The sequence below is a fragment of the Scylla paramamosain genome, chromosome 38 (genome assembly GCF_035594125.1).
Source record: "Scylla paramamosain isolate STU-SP2022 chromosome 38, ASM3559412v1, whole genome shotgun sequence".
Taxonomy (NCBI): Eukaryota; Metazoa; Arthropoda; class Malacostraca; order Decapoda; family Portunidae; genus Scylla; species Scylla paramamosain.
This window is the reverse complement of record NC_087188.1, coordinates 7,515,041-7,537,306: the sequence shown is the minus strand read 5'-3', so window position 1 is coordinate 7,537,306 and position 22,266 is coordinate 7,515,041. Positions and strand designations below refer to the sequence as shown.

Genomic DNA, 22,266 nt, shown 5'->3' with positions numbered 1-22,266 from the left:
AAGAAAAAAAAAATCTAGACTACACAAATCAAGTCAAGAAAAATCTCCGCTGATCGATAATAACAAAAAAAGGACTCTGTATGGTAATAATGAAATGTGATGCATGACGTGATTGTTTGAAGGCGTGGGAAACAAAGCGACGTAAACACAGACCTGCCACGTAAGGCGAGACTTCGTTGCCAACGTATGTTCTGTGCCGGGGTTATGTGGAGATAGGAAAGAAGTAGGACAAGTAGCTAAATGTAAAAGAGCATTCTTGATTTATTGTTGCGAGGAAAGTAGGTGTCAGATTTCAGTATAAAATTCAAGGGCCACTGAATTAGAGGATATAAAGCCGAACAAAACTTGCTGACTTCGGCAGTACTGTTACTACCAGACGTCACCTCAACCTTGTTGTTGAATAGTGAAATGTAAAAAAGTGAAGTAGGTTGAGATTCAGTAAATTAACCAAACTGTATCTCCTGAACTAAGCAATTTACTCGTAGTCTTGCTGTCAAAATGTGAGAGAGAGATAATTTTGTCTGTATATACCGAGGAAATTAATTATAAATCCTTGTGACACTCCTTACTAGAGAGATAGACAGATATCAATAATAATGACTCTTTTCACTTGAAGGTGTGGACAGATAAAAGAAAATTAAATGTAATTGAATTAATGAATGATTATCTAATACTCCTGTTTTATTTGATTTACAGACATAGAGTGTGTTTATGATGAGATAGAAATATCTGCTAATGAGAGTAATGCCGCTGTAATAAGATTTTGCAATACTGGGTCTGAGTTTTCCACTGAGCTTCCAACGCCTGCCAAGGACTACACACCATGGCCAACCTGGCTAATACTATGAACAAAGTGAAGATTCTGGTGGTGGGAGATTCAGGTGTGTGTGTGTGTGTGTGTGTGTGTGTGTGTGTGTAGAAAGTACTCTCTCTCTCTCTCTCTCTCTCTCTCTCTCTCTCTCTCTCTCTCTCTCTCTCTCTCTCTCTCTCTCTCTCTCTCTCTCTCTCTCTCTCTCTCTCTCTCTCTCTCTCTCTCTCTCTCTCTCTCTCTCTTTTTTATATATTATGTCAAGGATCAATGAATGGGAATCTTAGTGTAGTAAAAAAAAATATACAGATTGAAAGAAAAGCAAACAAATAAAGTAACAAAAAGACATAATATTATTCAAATAAAATATAAGAATCTTGAGGAATCATCAGTATGTTCTCAGTATTTGTCAGTCAGCATGTAACACTTGCAACTGTAAACACTTAATAGGGAAGACTATGGACCACTAAAACAACTCTAATAATTCCAACTTTTAACAGGCGTCGGGAAAACCTCTCTGGTCCATCTGATCTGCCACGGTGAGGTTCTCGGCAACTCCTCCTGGACCATCGGCTGCAGTGTTGAGGTTCGGATTCATGAGTTTCGCGAGGGAACCCCAAGTCAACGGCCGTATTTTGTGGAGTTCTGGGATGTGGGTGGAAGCGGCTCCCATCGCAATGCACGCCACGTTTTCTACACACCTGTCCATGGTGCGTGTTGGTGTGGGTGCTTGTGGTGGTGATGATAGTTATGGTAGCAGTAGTGGTGGTAGTAGTGATAACATCATCATAACTGTAAAAATCCTAATTTATTTTCTACATTATAATAGTAATAGTAGTAAAAGTAGTAGTAGATATTGTAACAGTAGTAGTAGTAGTAGTAGTAGTAGTAGTAGTAGTAGTAGTAGTAGTAGTAGTTGTTGTTGTTGTTGTTGTTGTTGTAATTTATATCTGTAGACCAAGTTGACTCTGCTCTTAAGGGGATTAGGCAAGACAAGACATCATACCTTGAAGTACTAAAGAGGATGTTCCCAGTCCCGTCACCTTGTTCCTTTCAGGTGTCTTTTATGATGCACATGGAATACAGTGGCAGCATTCCTCCATCTCATCTGTGGAGTGTGTGGAAGCCATGACAAGGGAAATGAGTGCTGGTGGTAGTAGTAGTAGTAGTAGTTAATATTGTTATAGAATTATTAGTTCTAACATAATATTGAAAACAAACAGATACTAAAGCCATCAAGAAAGAAATTATAACTAATCTTGTCATTTTATCATGAACATCCATTCTAGTTTCCTTTGAATGTTATAGGACCATAATTAAGTCTGCTAATCAGTTTAGACTCTCTCTCTCTCTCTCTCTCTCTCTCTCTCTCTCTCTCTCTCTCTCTCTCTCTCTCTCTCTCTCTCTCTCTCTCTCTCTCTCTCTCTCTCTCTCTCTCTCTCTCTCTCTCTCTCTCTCTCATCCTTTAGCCTCAATAACATAACATACCCCTAGATAAACTAAACTTCTAACCTGTTTCATCCTAAATAAACTAAATTCGTAACTTACTTTAACCTAAATAAACCAAACCCCAACCTGACTTGACCTTACTTACTCCACTCCTCCAGGCATCATTCTGACCCACGACCTGACCAACCGAAAGTCTCAGGTCAACCTACACCGGTGGCTGGCTGAGGTGCTGCTGAGGGAGGCGGGTGGAGGGTCAGGGGGTGGAGCAGGTGGAGGGAGGAACCGGTCATCCCTGCTTGTGGAAGACTTTGATGCGGAGAACTTTGGAGGGTTTGCTCAGGTATATGGTCTGAAAAAGGTAGCTATGGTATTTTTTTTTTCTTTTTTTTCTTTTTTTATTCCTTGTGGGGTTGTCTACGTTTTCTGTCAGTCTGTCTGGCTCTGTTTTCTGTTACTTTTCTTTTCTTTGTCTCTTTTATTATCTTTTTGTTTTTATTTGAGATCTAATGTATTTATCTTTTGCTTTTCTTTGGTAGTTTGATTTTCATTTTGTAGTCTCTCTCTCTCTCTCTCTCTCTCTCTCTCTCTCTCTCTCTCTCTCTCTCTCTCTCTCTCTCTCTCTCTCTCTCTCTCTCTCTCTCTCTCTCTCTCTCCTCTCTCCTCTCTCTCTCTCTCTCTCTCTCTCTCTCTCTCTCTCTCTCTCTCTCTCTCTCTCTCAAGTAGAAGGTTTGAATGTTTTCAAGTGTGGGGGTGTGTTTTGGTGTCACTGCTGTCATTAGCAACATGAACAACTTTTTTTTTTTAATATATATATAGTACTGAATTATATAATACAATGCTGGTACTGCTACTACCATTTCTACTACAACTATTACCATCACTACTACTACTACTACTACTACTACTACTACTACTACTACTACTACTACTACTACTACTATTGTGCTGCTGCTGCTGCTTTTGTTAATACTGATGATATTGATAAAGTGTGTAAATTAACAGCTTCAATAATAGTAACAATAATAACAATAATAATAATAATAATAATAATAATAATAATAATAATAATAATAATAATAATCATAATAATATCTTCATCAGCATCAGCGTTAATAACAACACAACCACTACTACTATAGCTATTGATTTACCTTTCATACTTTTTTTTTTTTTTTACCAGGCTTTGCAGTTTGATGTACATAACTAGGGTTGTCCACAACATCTTCCCCTTACAGGTCCCAGTGTTTGTGGTGGGCACCAAGCTGGACCTCATGGGCACCTACCGTTCCTACAACAGAAGCAGGGGCTCTACCATTGCTGAGGAGTGTTCGGCAGATGAGATAAACGTGGTGAGTAGAGAGAGGCAGACAAGAGATTGAGATGGCTGGGAAGGGGTTTAGAATGAGTGGAAGGAGGAAGCTGAGACTGAATGAAGCAAAGGGTAATGTATATATAAGTAGGTATATGATAAGAGGACAAGAGAGTAGAGTATAGAGAGGCAGAGGAGAGGTTTGGATAGCAGGGAAGGGGATTTAGAAAATGTGAGGAAGAAGGAAGCTGAGATCAAATGAAGCAAAGGGTAATGTATATTTGAGTAGGATATATGATAGGAGGACAAGAGAGTAGAGTAGAGAGAGACAGAGGAGAGATTAAGACAGCTGGTAAAGAGATCTAGAAGTATGTCTATAGTGAAGAGTACCAAAATGTTTGAGTAAGGTAGATGTTAGGAGGATGAATAGTAAGATGGTAGAAGAGTTAGCTTGTTTTAGGTACTCAGGATTGTATAATCTTGTGAATGAAGGAGTAGAGGTGAAATTTAGGATGACTGAAGAATGGTGGGTATGGAGAGGAATGAACAGGGATCAGTTTTTGTCTCTTGGAATAGATGCAAAGTTAAGGTGTATGAAGATGAAATGGTGTTGATAGCATTGTATTGGGCTGAAAGATGCAACATGGAGGCAGGAGGGAATAGATTGAATATGATATAAATGTAGTGTCTAAGGTATATGTGTAGAATAATGTATAAATAGATGCATAGAATGAGAAACAAAAGAATCATATATTCTCACTTTCCTTTCAGTCTCCCTTTTTCCTCCCTTACATATTCTTTCATTCCCTTTGCTCTTCACATCCCTCTTTCTCTGTCATTCCTGTTCCCCATGCTTTAACTTGACCCAACTTGCCTTACTCCCTCCAGAACACACAGGACCCCAGATCTTTGGCTCCAGGATCAAGCAATGCTGTCAAACTGTCAAGATTTCTGGACAAAGTAATAGAGAAGCAAGCTGTTTTAAGAGGGGAAGTGGACAGGGAGGGTGGTGGGTTCTCTTCATACTCCTCTTCTTATTCATTTCCTCCTCCTCCCTCCTCTTCCTCCTCTTCCTCTTTGGCGACTTCCAGAAGGGCTAAAACCTCATTTTCTTCTATCTCTAGTCCTCCTGTAATGCCTTCCTCTCCTACCTCTCCTTCCTCCTCATATTTAATTGGTTAAAGGTTAGATTGTAAGTTTCTCTCTCTCTCTCTCTCTCTCTCTCTCTCTCTCTCTCTCTCTCTCTCTCTCTCTCTCTCTCTCTCTCTCTCTCTCTCTCTCTCTCTCTCTCTCTCTCTCTCTCTCTCTCTTGATTGTTTTGTAACTTTAAGATGACATGACATGGAATAAAAATGGAATTTGTTGTGCTTTTTCTTATTATATAAGTCTAAGGCACAATTATTATTATTATTACTATTATTATTATTATTATTATTACTATTATTATTATTATTATTATTATTATTATTATTATTATTATTATTATTATTATTATTATTATTATTATTATTATCATCACGATCATTATTTTTCACTTCAAAAAGTAACCTTGAAGTCTCTCTCTCTCTCTCTCTCTCTCTCTCTCTCTCTCTCTCTCTCTCTCTCTCTCTGAAAAGGGCACGGCCTGGCTACACATTCCATCTCCCGGCAGGAAGAATACTGCCCTCTTTTCCTGAACATCCTGGAAATGATCAGAGCAAGAAGCGTATCGAGTGAAAGATCACTGGGGCACAGGGGTCGAGTAGACGAATCCTATTTTATCTTTAGCCTCACAATGAATGTGTCAGCCCGGTATGTACAGAAACCAGATTTATTAGTCGGCGAGAATCCATGGTGACAATATGGAAATAGGAAAAACTTGTAATGAACATCCTTATCTCGCATTCTCAAAATGTTTTGGCGTTTCAATGATTGCTACGTATGGTAGATACGTATTATGGTGTTCTGGTCTTTTCGTGACTCGATAGTTTGATGATTCTTTAATCATCAATGGGAAGACATAGATGAGAACTCGCATACTTCACAATAATCTTTTGAAAATAGTCGAGGAAAAAAAAAAGTAAAGGCAGGTTGTTTAGAGAGAGAGAGAGAGAGAACCATATGCTGCTGTGGTAGGAACTTGGGAAGCTCAAATTAATTAAGGAAGAACAAACATCAGACGACTTCCTTGCTCTTCAGTTTGTGATGAACTGCAATCTAATATAAAGAGACGTAGAGTAGCAGTAGAAAAAAAAAAAAAAAAAGTTGTACAATGAGTGGCAGACGCGGGCACAGTGAGCGGGGGCGAGGTCTGCTGTGTGGTGGTGCCAAAACAAACCCACGTGGTTCAACGCTCACTCACCAGCAGACGTCACCACAACAGGAGTCTTGTCACCACCACCACCATGGAAGTGTGAGTATCTCCCCTTTTCTCTCACCCTATCTGTAGTATATTCAAGGGTGTTATGCGGATTCTTGGTTGGTATAGAGTCGTGTGCCACGTTTAAAGGGCATTGTTTACATAATGCCGGGTACTGACACGCCCCCGGCCTCCTGATGTAATATTTTTCCTCATTAAGTAATCTTGTACATGTTCTCTCTTCAACAAGTAGTGCTCTTTTTCTACGTATGTGTATCTTTAGAGAATTCTCTGTTTATGGCGTGTGGAGTGTTCTGTGGCTTGCATGTGTGTTGCATCATCTGCAGTCATCTTGATGAAGAGAATGTCTGCTAAACACAAGAAATGTTTCACCAGTGTGGGTGGCAAAATCTAGGGGATGGCCACGGTGTGGGGGAGGTCAGTAGGGCTAAGGTGTGATGGTTGTGGGTCAGGCAAGGCTTGGGGTGTTCATGATGCCCTGGTACTTACCTGCATATGGACCTAATTTTCACGGTCATTCATGTGCATTGTACTGATTTTTTTCATTCAAGCAGCAGCGTCCCTCCCATTTCAAGATAAAACTATCTTTTATGATTGAATGCAACATGCTGTCTCCTGTTACAGTTATTGGTAATTCATAAGGATACATCCTCTAACCTAACTTACCTTAACCTGCTGTTCTGCTAAGGTCTGTTATTCAATAACTGTACTGCACCAGGGAATAAATCTTTTAGATGAAGAAACTAGAATATCAGTACTAATGTATGGCTGCCCCCAAATAACTACTATCTCTGGAAGAGGTATCCTTTAAGATACGTGCATTCCACTCATGGCCGGACATTTGAGTGCATTTCTATATTGGGCAAACCAAACATGTGTATACTTTCCAAGAGACATTGGGGTATTTCAGTTGATTCTAAATTTTTTAAACCATGTTCAACAATGAAAATACTCACAATAATGATATTTTAAACTATGAAATGGGGTAAGGGTTCAGTATTTGCTCAGTGCTGATTGCTAAAAGAATGCTGTAGAGTTCTTGGGTACATATTCTTCTGATCTGTTAGTCTTCCCAGAACTCTTTGAACTCATTAATGGTGATCTTGGAGACAAGAAAGTTAGAATAGATTCTATTTACTGCAACTACTTATTGTAAAAATTCTGATGGATGTTCCTATCATGATGTATTTAATTATTGTATGTCTTTATAATTATAAGTGCATTGTATAGCATATATTAATACCTGTACCACCTTTCACTCACTAATTGCCATTATTGAAACTGTCAAAAGATGAACAAACCTAACTTAACCTTTAGTCTCCCATTGCCCTTGTGCAGTGTCCTAACTTGTTGCACAACCCTTAAAATGTTCCATATACTCTCTTAACTCATGTACAGTCCTCTAATTGGCACATATAATCTTCAAGCCCAATGTAATTGCACCCTCCTAACTACCTCATTAATGATGTATAGTTAAATGAGAGAAAGAGTGGTGATGTTAAGAGTGATATATTCCATATAATGCATTTGCAGCAATATTCTTTCTCTTTTGTTTTCTTATTAGTTGCAAAAGCTTAAAAGCAAGACATGGGAATTAATCTTCAGCTTCACAGAGAAAACTTAAATATGGTAGTGTCCACCTTATTTTCCAGTTTTTAACATAAACATGATATACTATGTAAATAAGTGGATAACCTTTAATCAGTTGAATAAGCAAGTCATGCACAATAAATTATGACATTGTGTAGGGGCTGCCATGGTACAGTGGGACTGTGCGTGTTTTGGGGACCGAGGGACCCTCAGGTACTCAGGTTTGAATCCTGGCCACAATCCGAGGGTAGGAAGAGCATCCATTTGGGATAACAGCTCTCAGATAACAAAGTCCTTCATAAGGAAGCACTGTCCTAGCCCTGACAGACAAGGGAAACTGGGCATAAAACTTGGGGAAAAAAAATATATATATATATATATAACAATGTGTGTGTGGCTTTCAGAGTGAACAGCAAAGGAGCAGTGTTAAGTAACTACGAGGTATTCACACTGCTGCAGGAGGTGTGCCAGCAGAGCAGCAAAGGGAAGCGCAACATTACTATGACCCAGACCCACCTGGCCAACATTGCCTTTGATGTGAGTGTTCAAACCTTTCACCACTGGATCAGTGTGTCTACCCTTACTAACTGAAAGCAACAATAAATGTTTTGAATTATTATTATTTCCAGTTGATTTGATCTCTGTGTTATTTATTTATTTATTTTTTTTAGTGGAGTTTTGTTGCCCATGGCTGATGTCCCTACTACATAAAAAAAAATAGTGTGTCTAGATTGTAAGAGTATTGTCTTTATTCCCTGTTCATTTTAAGAGAATACTAAAAGCTGCAAAGTGAGGGGACTATGAATATCATTTGCTTTGTTTTTATTCCCACTTTGAGACAGGTCATAAAGTAATGGTGCGTTAACATCAAATACATTTATGGTAGCAAATAAAGTTACACAACACTGACGTTCCTTTCTAACAGACGCTAAAATACTTGGAGAAGACGCCATGCAAGGGCCAAAGTCCAGAGGTTATCCACAGATTTCTTGAGGCCACCAAAGACTTCAAGCTGACCAAAGCTGAGAAACTGCAACTGATCAACCTGAGGCCAACGACACCAGTGGAGATGCAGCTGGTGGGTATTTGATTTAATATGAGTGAAAATGAGGACCTGTAATATGTAGCCTGTATTTTCATGTATTTATTTTATATATATATATATATATATATATATATATATATATATATATATATATATATATATATATATATATATATATATATATATATATATATATATATATATATATATATATATATATATATGTTACAGTCAATACCTGAATCCAGACAATTTGTAAAGTGACTTATTTTTTCAGGCAATTTGTGAACTGCCTGGTTAGGTTAGGTTAGGTTAGGTTAGGTTAGGTTAGGTTAGGTTAGGTTAGGTTATAACCTAACCTAACCTAACCTAACCTAACCTAACCTAACCTAACCTAACCTAACCTAACCTAACCAGGCAGTTCACAAATTGCCTGAAAAAATAAGTCACTTTACAAATTGTCTGGATTCAGGTATTGACTGTAACATATATATATATATATATATTATTATTTTTTTTTTTTTTATGTTCATTGGATATGTGGAGGAATGTTATTTTAGAGATGTGATTTGTGCAGGAGGTGGTGCGGGTGGTTATGCAGTGACAAGAATTCATAGTGTATGGAGAAATGTAAGGATTCTTTTCTTCTGTTGACACTTAGGACTCTCTTTCCTTGAATTGTGACTACCATGAGTAGCTGGTGATTTGAAGCTGATAACAGAAATTAGAATCTGGAAGTGAGACAGATGGTGTAGTGGCTGAATAATTATAAAGATGAGTGTGGTGCAGATGGAATGCCTTCATTGTGTTGAGGTTTCACTCAGCAAGCAACAGCAGGATGGTCTAAGAGGCTAATTGGAGTGGACTAGCAGTGGACTGATGTTGCTTGAACAAAAAAACTCTAACATAAACTTCAAGTGTCGGTTTGAAAGATTGAACCTATATAATACAAGACTGATTGAAGCATTCTAACACTCGCTTCACCACAATGATTGCGTGTTGTTGTGTTGCTCCTGTAGCCCAGCATCTGCCTTCCTCGAGTGGGGTGTGGCTTAGAGGATCAGTTCTAGAGAGTCAGAAATTTGGATTTTAGTTTTTATCCAACATTATCATCAATTTCATTTTGATTTTATTTAATGTTTTTATATTTTCCTCATGTGATTGGACAGTTTTTTGAGTCTCTCCCACTTTCATAGATCTGTGTCCATGAGACTCTCCCTTTCTACCAGGCAGCAATAGGGCTAAGAGTGTGAATGATGTGTACTCGTACAAGTATGCTTGTGTGGTGTTTTTGTTTGGGCCACCCCATGTGAGATCACCAACCTGGTATATAGTATAATATTTTGTCTGTTGTGTCATGCTGTGCTATTTTTTATATTTTATATCACAGCTTCTGCATAATTTATCTTCCTAGTACACATTACTGAGCTTTTAAAGTTTGGCATAGCACGGAACTTGTGTGTGTTGACAGATCATTGAGGAGAGTGAGGACCGGCTGACAGAGGAGCAGGTGGAGGAGCTCATCTCCCTGGTGGAGCTGCACTTACCAGACCCGGCCTCAACACCACAGATGGCCAATGGGCCACAATAACCCTCGGCCCCCTTGCTAACACTTATTTATAAATTATGTTTTGTTTTTTATGGAATAAATTTTTGTATTAATGTGTATTTCACTGTGTTCCTGGTAAGTATGAATGCATCTCTCATTGTTTTGTTACTTTTCTCCTTGATTTACACTTTCCTGGAATAGTATTACATTGATATATATGTAGATCTTGTTGAAGAGTAATCTGTAACATTTGCTGAATAACAGCTAATGTGATATATTCTTAGCTTTTCAGTCATTATTTAATTATTTCCTTGAATTTTACACATAATTTGTTGTGTTATTGATTTTACTTTACTTCTTCAACTGCTTGTTTTGATTCATGTTAGCCTTTGTTTTACAGCTAATACTTACTGAAGAAGGAAAAAAGAGTAATTTATGTTCCTCTCTGTTGTTTGAAAGTTCTGTTTCTCCAACACTGGAGAAAGTTCAATTAATTTATATCCTTTCTATTAATTGTTTTTAAGGTGCCTTCCCTGTTATGAACAGGTGAGGACAGACGGGTGGGTGTGTGGTGGTTTCAGCATCAGCCACAATATTCTGTCACTCACAACCTGCTGTTTCGTGATAGCATGCACCAGAACAGCACCATTGTTGGGACTCCTTGCCAGATTGGGTAAGAATAGAGATGAATCTGAATTCCTTTTTAATTAGAAATGAGGTGTAGGGTATATTACAGGGTTTGGTTTGATGCCTGATCCCAAATTAGATGGATCACAGTTTGGATGAGTACTTGTCAGTCATACAAGCCAAGGTGGAAAAGAACTTGCCTGCCCAGGCTACACAAGAGAGCACTGTCATGTGCTGAGAGGGTTGGTTGGTGTGCTGGTAATTGGCTCCGTTTTTACTTTTGGGGTGCAAGGAATACACTGGTCCATAGTGCTGGTGATGCTTACCTACATAGGGTGTTCTAAAACTATGTACAACTGCTTTACATTTTTTTATTGAACAAAACAGTATGGTGTTATGACTTGAGCTGCACAGTCTGACCAATGTATACATTAAAAGAACACAAAATTAATCAAAACACTTGATGCAGCAAGTTTTATATTTACTTTTTTAATCAGCAAGAATTTAATTCCATAATGAAATTTGCAAGCTTTATAACCTTTAGAAGCATTCCATAAATATAGATTAATGTAAATGACATACTAAGTATCCTATGTTTAATATCAGAAAAGGTGCCAGAAATACTTCTATGCAATACTTTAACACATTATTATTTAAGACACTGCCTGCCATCAGTCAATCATTTTGGTTCAAGGTGAGGTAAGTTGTCCACCGCTCCCACTTCTTCCTTAATCTTAACAACTCCAATTAATCCGGGTCCAGTAACTCTCAGAAGAAGAGGCCGCGCATCCTGCGGCCCATGGCTAACCTCTCATGCAGCAGGTTGAAGCGGTTGATGAAGCGGTTCATGGTGTTACAACACTTGGTGATGGTGCCCAAATACGACATGAGCGCCACGTCATTACATTGCTGCAACGAAGTGGATGACCATTAGTGCATTATGGTTGTGCTGAATTTCTAAGAAGCCAGCACCTCAACTTCTAAGAAAAGTCAGTCATATTTACAGTTGAGATAATGTCTGACATATAAATGACCAGTAAGAAATTCACCAACTCGAACAAAAGACCAGGCAGCAACCTACTTATCTGGTTTACATTAAAACTCACTGCAACAGACTTGACACTTGAACTTGCCACTCACATTATAAAATTCTCCTCTAAATTTGTCACTGTTGAGCACTGGCAGGCGATGGGCAAGGGCGTTGACTTGCCGCAGAATTTCATGGTTGAATTCCACCTCGCCACGCTGGCTGGCCCGCACATACTCTGCTATGAGGCGCACCCGGCTGGCCAGCATCTTGATGGCGCTGTACTGGGCCTGTAGGTTCTCCGCCACTGTGAGGAGACTGCTGTTAATCACTCTACATCCAAGCCTCCATGGGCTATGGGCTCTGCTGAGTCTATGAATGACTAAGGCAACATATGTAAAGCTTTGGTAGATCTGATAAGAGTACAGATACACAACACTTGCTCCATCAAAATGAAGCATAGCTAAAAAGTGTGTGAAGCTGCCAATCTAATCCTGCAGTAATTTCAATACATAAAAAGGAATGATGTTATGCCACCAAGTTTAGTAAGTGAGAAATGAGACTTGTGTCCTGTCCTGCCTTCACCCCTTCCACTGACCAAGGGAGCTTTCCTGAGTGTCGTGGGAAGACATGCGAGCCACATGGTCCACCCCAATACGCTCGGCCTCCTCAGTGGCCAGCGTGTACTGCAGCTCCACCAGCAGCATGGTGGAGGCCCCGTTCACCAAGTCCAGCACACTCTCATAGATGCTCACTGGCAGCTGAAATTGAATTGAATTGTACAGGGTGATCCAAAAGGCTGGACACATCATTACCATTATTATTATTATTTTTTTTTTTTACATCATAAATGGATGTGTTAAAAGTGACAAACATCTGGAGCTGCTACATCAGGTTTATATCAGTCTTGCAAAACACAATGAATTTTGCTTTGTTAATAGTGGACAATATGTTGTTGATAGTATTTAATTGTGCCTATGGTTTCAGACTTTTAGGTCAAAGTACAGCTCTCAAAAACCAAGCCAACAACTGACTGTATTACCCAAATGTTTCAGTTCCCTGACTACTTTTAATAAGTTCTACAGGACATTATTGGTGTTTTGAAGTGTGCTTCAAAAAGGCAAGGGTAGTGGGTGTGGTTGACTCACATCAGTGTGGCGTGCCATGGGGTTCAGCTTGAGGAAGATGGGGCTTTCTAGCAGGTCACAGATTTGTTTGTGCACCAGCAGGTCAGGAGGACCAGGAGTGTCCCCAGTGGTGTACCAACCCAGCAAGTCCATGTCGCTGAACACCTGCTTGTCTGTCAACAACACACCAAGATGAATGCTACACAATGGAAAAACAAACAGCTGCTGAAATGTTGGCTATTATAAGGCTGTCTGTGATAGACAGTACTTAAATAATGTAAACTACACTCATTCTCCATATTTCTGAAGAACAGAGAAAGTATTTTACAAAATAACTGAATGTGTTCAATATTGAAAATAGGATCTTTCAATGCCAGGCAGCCTAACACACTGCACAAATTAAGCAACAAGATAATGTGAAAAAGGAAGTAAATTTTGTGAATGCTGTTCATTGCAGCACAAGAAATTTAAAACCCAAGTTCAGTTCAGGTGCAAATGTAAAACTCCTCCCACCAGGACAAGGACAACCCTGCAATAATCAACACCAGCAAGCTGAGTGATCTGGTAACCAACACCTACACTGTTCTTCCTTTAGGGTGTAGTATTCTCGATTGATGATGATGTGTCCGTCCAGCTCATCATAGCTCAGCTCAAAGGAATTCATTATCTCCACATGGCGGCCGGTCTGCTTGCCTATCAGGGCTCCCAGAACTGTGGACGAAAGATTATTTGTACAAAAACCATGGTGAAATTATGGATTTTAATGAAAAATGAAAATAAATAAAACCAATCCTATATAAGAAATAGAGATGAAGTTAAAATTTAATGATGCTACCAAATTCTTATATCTGTTGGAATAAATTGACATCTGTAGATTATTAATGCAAGACATTACTTACAAAACCTTAATACAATTTCTATCAGAAGTACTGAAATGTAGACATGTACTGAATATTGTGATGCCATAAGTGAGTTTCAACCTCTGTACCAAAACCTCCATCATGAAGGGCCAATCCTGCCCACACCAAAGCAGCGGTCCAGCTCACCCTGCACGGGCCGGCCCTCCTGGGCACGCTGCCTCGTCCAGTGCTCCGAGATGTTGAGGATGACCAGCGGATGCAGGGAAACTGACACGCTGCCCACTGTGCCTGCTGCTGCCATCACCGACTCTGTGCCGCTGCTGGTGCTGCTGCTGGCGCCTCCACCCTCACTGATGCCAACCCCCACGCCACCCGCAGTAGTGTTACTGCTGCTGCCACCTGCTGGGTATACATAAGTGGTTCAAAGGTCAAGAAGATTTTTTATACCAGTCTTATGCTTCAAGTTTACTTTAATGTCTAATGAAAGCTTTTCTGCCATCTGATTATTGATAACTTGATTTTCTTAAATGAATAGGGAAAAAAAAAAACAATATATTTCATAGCAAGGCAGGAGAGAAATAAAGGATCATGCTGTCTGGAAGTCCAGTCATCAAGAAGCCACAGAGCCTACAAACCTGCAGGAGTGGGTGGCAGGGGGGAGGTGGGGGCTGCACTTAAGCTGGAGTCTGTGGGTGCTGCAGGAAAGGCCTCCAGTGGGGCCTGGGGGAGGGTGGAGGAGGTGGAAGGACCTGCCTCTTTTCCCACCTCCTCATCCACTTCCATACTGGACATGTTGTGTTGACGGAGGGAGGCCCTGCTGCAGGGCACAGACACAAGGCTGTGTGGTGGAACTGTGGGAGGGGAACAGACTGTTACAGGTGACATCTGGGGGCTGTGGGTGCTCCCTCTGTGGCTGCCTCATGAGATTAACAACAACAGTCGTAGTAGCAGATGTTTTGGGATGTCTTTGTAACAACTCCTGTTGTATTCCTATCTAGATGTGCCAAGTTTCATTATTTACTTATCTATTTTATTTGCTTTTATTATTTTCTCTCTTCATAAGCAAAGCCTATTCTAAGTACTTTTTGTATAAGAGCAGCACATTGCAGAAGAAGCCTCAGCTATGGAAGTAATAGAAATGTGAAGAAGAGGATGATCTAGGATAGGGTGGAAGGACTGCATTAAAGATATGAAACAAAGGAATAAATAAAGGAATGGCAGAAGACACAACTGCAAAAGTCTTATTTAAAAAAAAAAGTGACTAAAAGCAAGGATTTAACCTAAGTATATTTATGTATTTCTATAATGAACAACAATTAGTAAATATATAAAAATGCCAGTATCAGCCCAGAAGAAAGTCATCAATAGTTTCAAGCTGAGACAAACCTGATCTAACAAGTCTAATATGACCTAACTAAACCTAATCCAATCTTTTAAGCCTGTCAGCTGTCTGTTACATTTGTTTAAGGATAGTTAAGATAGGCTACATTATATTCACGTTTGTCTGAGATTGAGGAAAGTTAGATTATGGGTTAAAAAGCTTAACATGGTGTAGTGACACTTGAGCTTAATAAGACATTTCACATATCCCTAGTAGTCAATTACTATATCACTACTGGGATAAAAGTACTTGAATTAATTATATATATATATATATATATATATATATATATATATATATATATATATATATATATATATATATATATATATATATATATTTCATGATTTATTTTTTTGTTTCATGGCTTTTTTTTTTTTTTTACGATATGTTGCAAAATTCTGCATCAGCCCAGTGTAGTGCGAGTTTCTTTTTCTGTATGGGAACAAAAAGACGAAGTACATGTCATAATAATGTCTGGCGGTAGTAACAAGTCAAGCAAAATAAGACACTAGTGGGCAAGTTGCCATGGCTGGAATGCCCTCAAGCAAAGCAGAACCAGGACTAAATACACCCAGGATACCAAGTTATTGTCTCTCTTACGTGTGTAGCGGCGGCTCGGGGCTTGAGGGATGTACAGGAGAGCCGAGAGGAGCCAAGATATTGTACAGAATCCCCTCGTCTGCTGCTGTTTATGTCCAGCTCTGTGCGGGAGTTTGGTTTCCTCTTCACAACGGCGTGACATTTCATATTTTCTTGTTATTTAATGTGATTTTCCTCATATTCTTATCGGTCTTATGCTATATTTAATTTCTAAATATCACTCAGTGTTTGCATACTGCCTAATGTGTGTTTTTATATTTTTTACTCATTTTCTCTTTTTACGACTTTCCTTTCGCTTTTGTTCTTTTCTTTCATTTCTTGTAATCTTTTAGCACGCCATTTTATTATTATCAATTATTTTTTCAGTTGCTATACACCATTAAACCCTACTCAATTTTTTTCTCTCGACTTTTCCCTTGCGTTCCAAAGATCATTAAATTTCAAACATTTCTTTCACTTCCTCTATATTAATGATTTTACCTCCTAGACCCTATCAAGGCAATAAACTGTAGTTTGTTTCGCTTATAATATTTTTTTTATTATTCTCTGTTATTTATACACTTTAACTTTCTCTTTCCAAGAATTTTCTTTATTAGACAAGTCTATCTTTAAGAATCATAGAAAACTTAACCAAAACAAACCATTATTGAAGCTTCTTTAGATTCAAGGCCTCACAGTCAAGTGATCGAGACTGAGTGAAGCAGTACAAAGTTCCCACGTCAGCCTGCGAGACTGCGAGACTCCGGAAGATTATTTCGAATGCCTTTAAAAACAGACGTGGCGCGGAGGAATATGACACGGCGCCTACACGTGTCTAAAAATTATCATTACTTTTGACACACATTTCTCATTATTCCTACATCAATAATATTCAGATGCAAATTCATGGTGTGACTTTTCCGGTTTAATTACATTTTCTAGCAATTGGCATTTATATTATGGATGCCTTATAATAATAATGCTGATATACCTTATGAATAGTGGCCAGTAAATAACAAAATAACATAATACATATCGCAAAATGTTGTTCTAGAAGTATAAATATCATACAAAAATATGCTATTGGTCATCATATAGGTGTTTATTTTAATATATTAAATACACTAAAAAGCTTGGAGTTTTGGTGTGGTAACATTATCCCTGATTTATTTAGATAATATTGCACTAGGTAGGATGGCATTATAATGGATAATATACTGCATATCAAAACTTCAACATTATTTCTGATTTTCTTTACATAGCTACACTAATACTGAAATACGAAGAGAAACATTTGAAAAAAAAATAAATAACAATTCCGATATGAATGAAAATATAAAACGAGCGAAATAAGTAAATAATGAGCACTCTTATATATGAGAACTTGTTTACGAGGCGGAGGGTTGAAGGGGAGCAGGCGTGGCGCGGCCTGACAGCTGAGAGACAGTCCTGTTTCTTGGCACTCATCGGCTGGTCCTATTACCTTCCTCTCCAGTATTTACCTTTAGAGTCCCCACACCACCATGGCCCCCAAGCAGCGCATGAGGCTCGCCAACGACAAGGCGGCCAAGAACGTGACGCAGAGAGGCAATGTGCCCAAGACCACGGTGAGTGCAGGTGATGTGCACGGGAGAGGGAGTGTTGCTCGGTTTTCGAATGTGACACTTTGCCCATATGGCCTCAATTTGCGGCGGGATTACGGGGATTTAGGGCGTATTAGCCGTTTCAAGGGTGTAATTAAAGACTAGTACATGACTTGATGGGGTTATGGCTGAGTTTGATCATTGGATATACGAATTTTTGTGGTTTTAAATGCCTTTACTGTTTCCTCGTGCATGCTACACCCTTATTGCCTTGTTTTGGGGAGAAAGTACGGGGTTTTGACTCTTTTTATTCACTTCCATAGCAAATGTAGAGACTTACTTCTATTTTGGCTTGGTGAGAGTACTATCAGAGGGGTATATTGTAAGACACGTGGGGTTAAAAGTACGTTTATCAAAACATGCATATCCCTCCGCCCATATTGCCTTACATTTGGGAGAAACTACGGGATTTAGACGCACATTATTCACTTCTATCATTAATCTAAAGGCTATGACATGTTTCGCCTAGATGAAAGTATAATCAGATGGATGTATTGTAAGAAATTTGGTGTCAGAATGATGTTTACTGATTCATACATGCCCTCCCGCCCATATTGCCTTCTTTTGCTGGGAAAGCACTGGATTCTTACATGTATCATTCACTTCTATGGTTAATCTGAAGGTTACCACACATTTTGTTAGGATTGGAGTACTATCAGATGGGTAGGATATAGGAAATATGAAGTTAGAATTGTCTTTACTGATCCATGCATGCCCTCCCACTCATATTACCTTGTGTTGCTGAGTTTATATCATTATTGTACACCCAGAGTGGTTATTTAGAGGGTAACTCATCTTCTGGAAAAGTTGGAGCGATATTGTATTTGTAGAATTGAAGAAATTTGAGTTATGTTTGTCTTCCTGCAGCCAGTGTGTGACCTTGGTGCCCAGCATGTGACAGGTGGTTTGGCTGGCCTGGGGTGGGCTGGCTTGGAGTGTGGTGTGGGTGTACTTGAGTGCAGTAGTGTGGTGCTCTTTGTAATTGGCTTTACTGCAGTTTCCAAGTTTAATTTGTCTTTTCAGTGTCATTTCAAGAAGAGTTTTGTGCCACATGGTTCCTTGATTCCAGAGTTTGCTTGTTTTTATCTATTCAAATGTTCATGTGGAGGGAAATTTTGTTGCATCTTCCTTATTGTTATTTGTGGTGGTTTTGTGTAATGGATTGTTTGGTTAATGTTGCATTTTATTGTTTACCAACTTAATGAAGCAGTGGTGATGTGTTTCATTGATCTGTGCTGCTTAGAACCTCAGTTATTTTTATGCTATCCATTTAAAGTATTCATGCTGTTGTGCTTCCACCACATTCTCTTTGTGATGTAAAAGAAAACTAGAAGTGCATAGAATGAGTGGGCAAGAGACTTTTCCCTTTTTTGCATAACTGTGTAGTGGTTCGTGCCGTCCTCCTGTTGCTCCTCTGTACACTCACATGTTGGGTTAATGGCACTACATGGGTAATCTTTAGCCACTCAGCTGCACAGGAATAGCTATCTTATAATAGGATTCAAATTTATCTCCCTAAGTTGATCATGTATATTTGCTGACTACATGACCATTGCCTTCCTTGTGTGTCCAGTATTTATTCTTGAACCAACTTTTAATGACATGTCTGTTGTTATGTAAGTGAGGTTTTTAATTGGCTTTAAATTTTGTTTGTTGTATTGTAGATGAAGATTCAGGTGTAAAAGAGGCTAAGATAATTCAGCTGTTATTGTTGGTGTTTTCTTGTCTTGTTTCAGAAATCAGAGGAAGACAACTACCCAGTCGGTCCGTGGCTGCTGGGATTGTTCATCTTTGTGGTGTGTGGTTCAGGTAAGCTGTGTGTGTGTGTGTGTGTTCCTTACATTTAAATGCCTTAACTAGGGAAAGATCAACATGAAGCTAACTTTTTTTTACATCTTGGAATATTTGTTTAGTAACTGAGAATCATTATGTTCTGACTTTTTGTGGTTAAACTTTCACTCTTTGTACAGGAAAGCAAATGAAAGATGTGTTGAAAATCCAGCAGTATATTAAATTTTTACAATGAAAAACTTGAGTGTGAATTAAACCAGCCCTTTATTTTTCATATATTTGTAGCTTTTGGCCAATCTTCCATTTGTGTAAAAAAAAAAAAGGGGGGGGAAGGAAGACAGGACATTACAATTCTTAAGTGTGTGTGCAGCTGTAAATATCATGTGGTATCAGTACACAAGAGATAAATGTATAGAAACAGGCTGGAGTAGTGTGTTGTCAAGGTCGTCTGGCTGATAAGAGGCTCTATGTTGCCTGCCAGATGTCCACTTCCCTCAGATCTCATGTTTGTTGACCCTGTATGTGTGGTCCTAAACCTTTACAGATATGAAGCTACATGATCACATTTGTATTGACCTGATTAACTTTGTATCAACTGTGTATTTTGTTTATCCATGTGTGTATATTGCTCTCTGTAGTGTCTGTCTGGTTATGCAACACTTCCTGAGTCTATATAGCAATTAATTTGAATTTGTATTTGTGTCCTTTCTGTGTCTGTCTGTCTGTGCTTTATCTGTCTGTTCATTCATCTTGCTGTCTCTCCTTTTATTACATGTCTGTGTCTGCTTGTTGCTATCTAAAAATTTGTAATAGTGTATCTGTTTTGTGTATATGTATCTATTTCTTGTTTTATATGTCCATTTATAAATCTCACCTTCTCTTTACATTGTCTGTCTGTGTGTGTGTGTCTCAAAAGGTCAAACTCCCACTGAACTTTGCTTAACCTTGACTCACTTTGTGCCCTAAGTTCACATTACCTGCCTCCACCAGTCCTCTCATTCCCCATTGACCTCTGTTTGTCGCCATCACCCACTACGCACTTAGCTGCACTACCACTGTCACAGGTGGCCCCTTTCACATCTGCACCTGCGTCACTCAAATGTTTATCTCGATATTAGTTTCTTTTTATGACCTTTTATGACATCTCAGAAGTAAACCGGTACTCTCTCTCTCTCTCTCTCTCTCTCTCTCTCTCTCTCTCTCTCTCTCTCTCTCTCTCTCTCTCTCTCTCTCTCTCTCTCTCTCTCTCTCTCTCTCTCTCTCTCTCTCTCTCTCTCTCTCTCCTTGTCCTTGCTTTGCTTATTTAGATTACTACTTCAAGGTGTTCAGCTTTCACTCAATTTACTTTTCTCACATTTTCCTGTTTGCTTTAATCTGATCTTTACTATTCATTTATTATACTTCCTGTTAGGGTTTCTAAAACTTACTATATTACAGAATTTACTTTTTTTTCTCTGTCACTCCTTAACTTGTATTTTGTTCCTTGACTTAGGTTGTCTTACACTACATCTCCACATTTCATTGTCCAGAGTTTATGAATTTATTTTTTCTTTTCCTGTATAAAAAAAGGGCTGGCCAAGGACCACAAACAAAAATCCCTTGTCAGGATGGCTCATTTCATAACTATGCAAGATGTTCACTATTCCATTTATAAATGTTAAACCTTTGCAAGTTTCGTACAATGCAAAAGATTGGTAAAAGGGATGTGACTGAAATCAGAAGGTAACCTCTGCTTTCTTCCTTTGCAGCCGTGTTCCAGATCATCCAGTCCATCCGAATGGGTTAGTGAGGTGCCAAGTGGCGCGCACCAGACCTGGACCTACCGTACCCTTCCTCTCCCCCTGGACCTGCCCCTGACCACTCTCTCACGGACGCTCAACGCACGGCTAAACGCACACATTCACCAATTCTTTTCCATCTAAGATTAAGAAGACTTTTGGGTTCATATGCTTAAATCTATTACTTTAAGGACCTTAGCTATACTTCATTGGGTTTATCTTTTGGATTGTTTACACTGAATTGTTTTGACTGTGTATATTTGTATATAAGGAATCTATATTTATATCAAAATATAACCCCCGGAAAAACTGCTGAGTGGAGATATAGCTCAGTGTTCTCTATAGTAATTTTTCATCACATTGCCAATAAATTAATGTGGGGTAATGTGTCTTCTGAAATCCCTTCCTTAAGTTTAGCTGGGAGTCTTGGTGAAATAGGGAGCACAAGGGATGGTGTTACTCTGCTTCCAGACAAACTGAGGCTCTTGTGCATGTTCCTCCTGCCATGTAGACACAGACAGACTGCTTCTTTGACATGCTGGTGTATGAAACTGTTCCCAGGCATATTGATTGACATTTTTCTTGTGTAGTACAGAATTAATGATTTGAGAGAAAATGTTAATCCTTTGTAGCCGTTAGCCAGCCTCCTATGTTGAGAAAAGTGATATCCGTGTTGTGTGTGGAAGCAGGTGTGACATTTCCTTTTGGCTCCCTATTGTGACTGTGCCTTGCCTCCACTGCCACTGCCACCACTGAGATGAACCCCTTGTGAGTGGCGAGTGGAGGTGGAAGGAACACGTGAGGTGGCGTGACAAGTGGAGTGTCTGGAAGCAAGATGCTGTGTGCAAGGCTTAGGTAAGTGGAGTAATTGAATTGGGAGGGAATATAAAGGTATTGTTATTATTTTCTCTTCAGTTTCGTCTTCATAAATGGTTAATGGGTGAGTTTGTGGTATTGTAGAAAGGATGGGTGTTGTTATTCCATAGTTTTTGCTCAATAATGGAGTGAGTACTTTGAAAATTTGTGGTAATATGAAAGAAATGCAAGGTAAGTTTGGCTTTGCACTTAAAATTGGTTTGGTAGAAGTGATAATAGTGCAGCTTGGTATAAATATATATGTTAAGGCCAGAGTTTTTAATAGGAATCCATTGTATACGTAAGGTGACAGTATAGTGATAAGGGCAGCGGTGCAACCCCCTACAGTCCTGGCAGCTGGCAGTGCTCCATCCATGAACAGCGACAGAGGTGGACAGCTATCAGGGTGTTCTAAATAACCGTGTGGAAATCTTACCTTCCAGAACACTTGTTTTATCTCTGCAGTAAAGGATAATTGAAAGCAAG

At 39.1% G+C, this 22,266-nt stretch overlaps 4 protein-coding genes across 12 annotated transcripts; 3 read left to right on the top strand and 1 right to left on the bottom strand.

Annotated features, from left to right (window-relative positions):
* Positions 1-76: 76 nt before the first annotated feature.
* Positions 77-4,929, top strand: LOC135091680 (rab-like protein 3). 7 transcript variants are annotated; one of them, XM_063989529.1, is made up of 6 exons: positions 77-184; positions 697-881; positions 1,309-1,518; positions 2,416-2,597; positions 3,493-3,606; positions 4,455-4,929. In XM_063989529.1, exons 2-6 carry the CDS (start codon positions 824-826, stop codon positions 4,746-4,748), a joined length of 858 nt encoding a protein of 285 aa, XP_063845599.1. In that variant the 5' UTR covers positions 77-184; positions 697-823; the 3' UTR covers positions 4,749-4,929. The 7 variants fall into 7 exon arrangements, with proteins under 7 accessions (XP_063845599.1, XP_063845593.1, XP_063845598.1 ...); XM_063989523.1 differs by having other exon boundaries at positions 2,416-2,615; XM_063989528.1 differs by having other exon boundaries at positions 142-160; positions 2,416-2,615.
* Positions 4,930-5,722: 793 nt separating this feature from the next.
* On the top strand, positions 5,723-10,222 carry LOC135091678 (DNA-directed RNA polymerase III subunit RPC9-like). 2 transcript variants are annotated; one of them, XM_063989521.1, is made up of 4 exons: positions 5,723-5,958; positions 7,920-8,052; positions 8,441-8,593; positions 10,032-10,222. In XM_063989521.1, the coding sequence occupies exons 1-4, from the start codon at positions 5,951-5,953 to the stop codon at positions 10,149-10,151; spliced, it is 414 nt and encodes a 137-aa protein (XP_063845591.1). In that variant the 5' UTR covers positions 5,723-5,950; the 3' UTR covers positions 10,152-10,222. The 2 variants fall into 2 exon arrangements, with proteins under 2 accessions (XP_063845591.1, XP_063845590.1); XM_063989520.1 differs by lacking the exon at positions 5,723-5,958 and adding an exon at positions 6,199-6,342.
* An 871-nt stretch (positions 10,223-11,093) lies between these two features.
* On the bottom strand, positions 11,094-16,084 carry LOC135091677 (COP9 signalosome complex subunit 6-like). Of its 2 annotated transcripts, none has more exons than XM_063989519.1 (8): positions 15,735-16,084; positions 14,386-14,601; positions 13,937-14,149; positions 13,470-13,601; positions 12,912-13,063; positions 12,362-12,524; positions 11,877-12,070; positions 11,094-11,645 (listed from the first exon to the last, which is right to left on the bottom strand). In XM_063989519.1, exons 1-8 carry the CDS (start codon positions 15,874-15,876, stop codon positions 11,505-11,507), a joined length of 1,353 nt encoding a protein of 450 aa, XP_063845589.1. In that variant the 5' UTR covers positions 15,877-16,084; the 3' UTR covers positions 11,094-11,504. The 2 variants fall into 2 exon arrangements, with proteins under 2 accessions (XP_063845589.1, XP_063845587.1); XM_063989517.1 differs by having other exon boundaries at positions 13,937-14,152; positions 15,735-16,081.
* Positions 16,085-17,115: 1,031 nt separating this feature from the next.
* Positions 17,116-21,310, top strand: LOC135091679 (stress-associated endoplasmic reticulum protein 2-like). The gene is made up of 3 exons (XM_063989522.1): positions 17,116-17,320; positions 19,093-19,165; positions 20,896-21,310. Exons 1-3 carry the CDS (start codon positions 17,237-17,239, stop codon positions 20,931-20,933), a joined length of 195 nt encoding a protein of 64 aa, XP_063845592.1. The 5' UTR covers positions 17,116-17,236; the 3' UTR covers positions 20,934-21,310.
* The last annotated feature ends 956 nt before the right edge of the window (positions 21,311-22,266 follow it).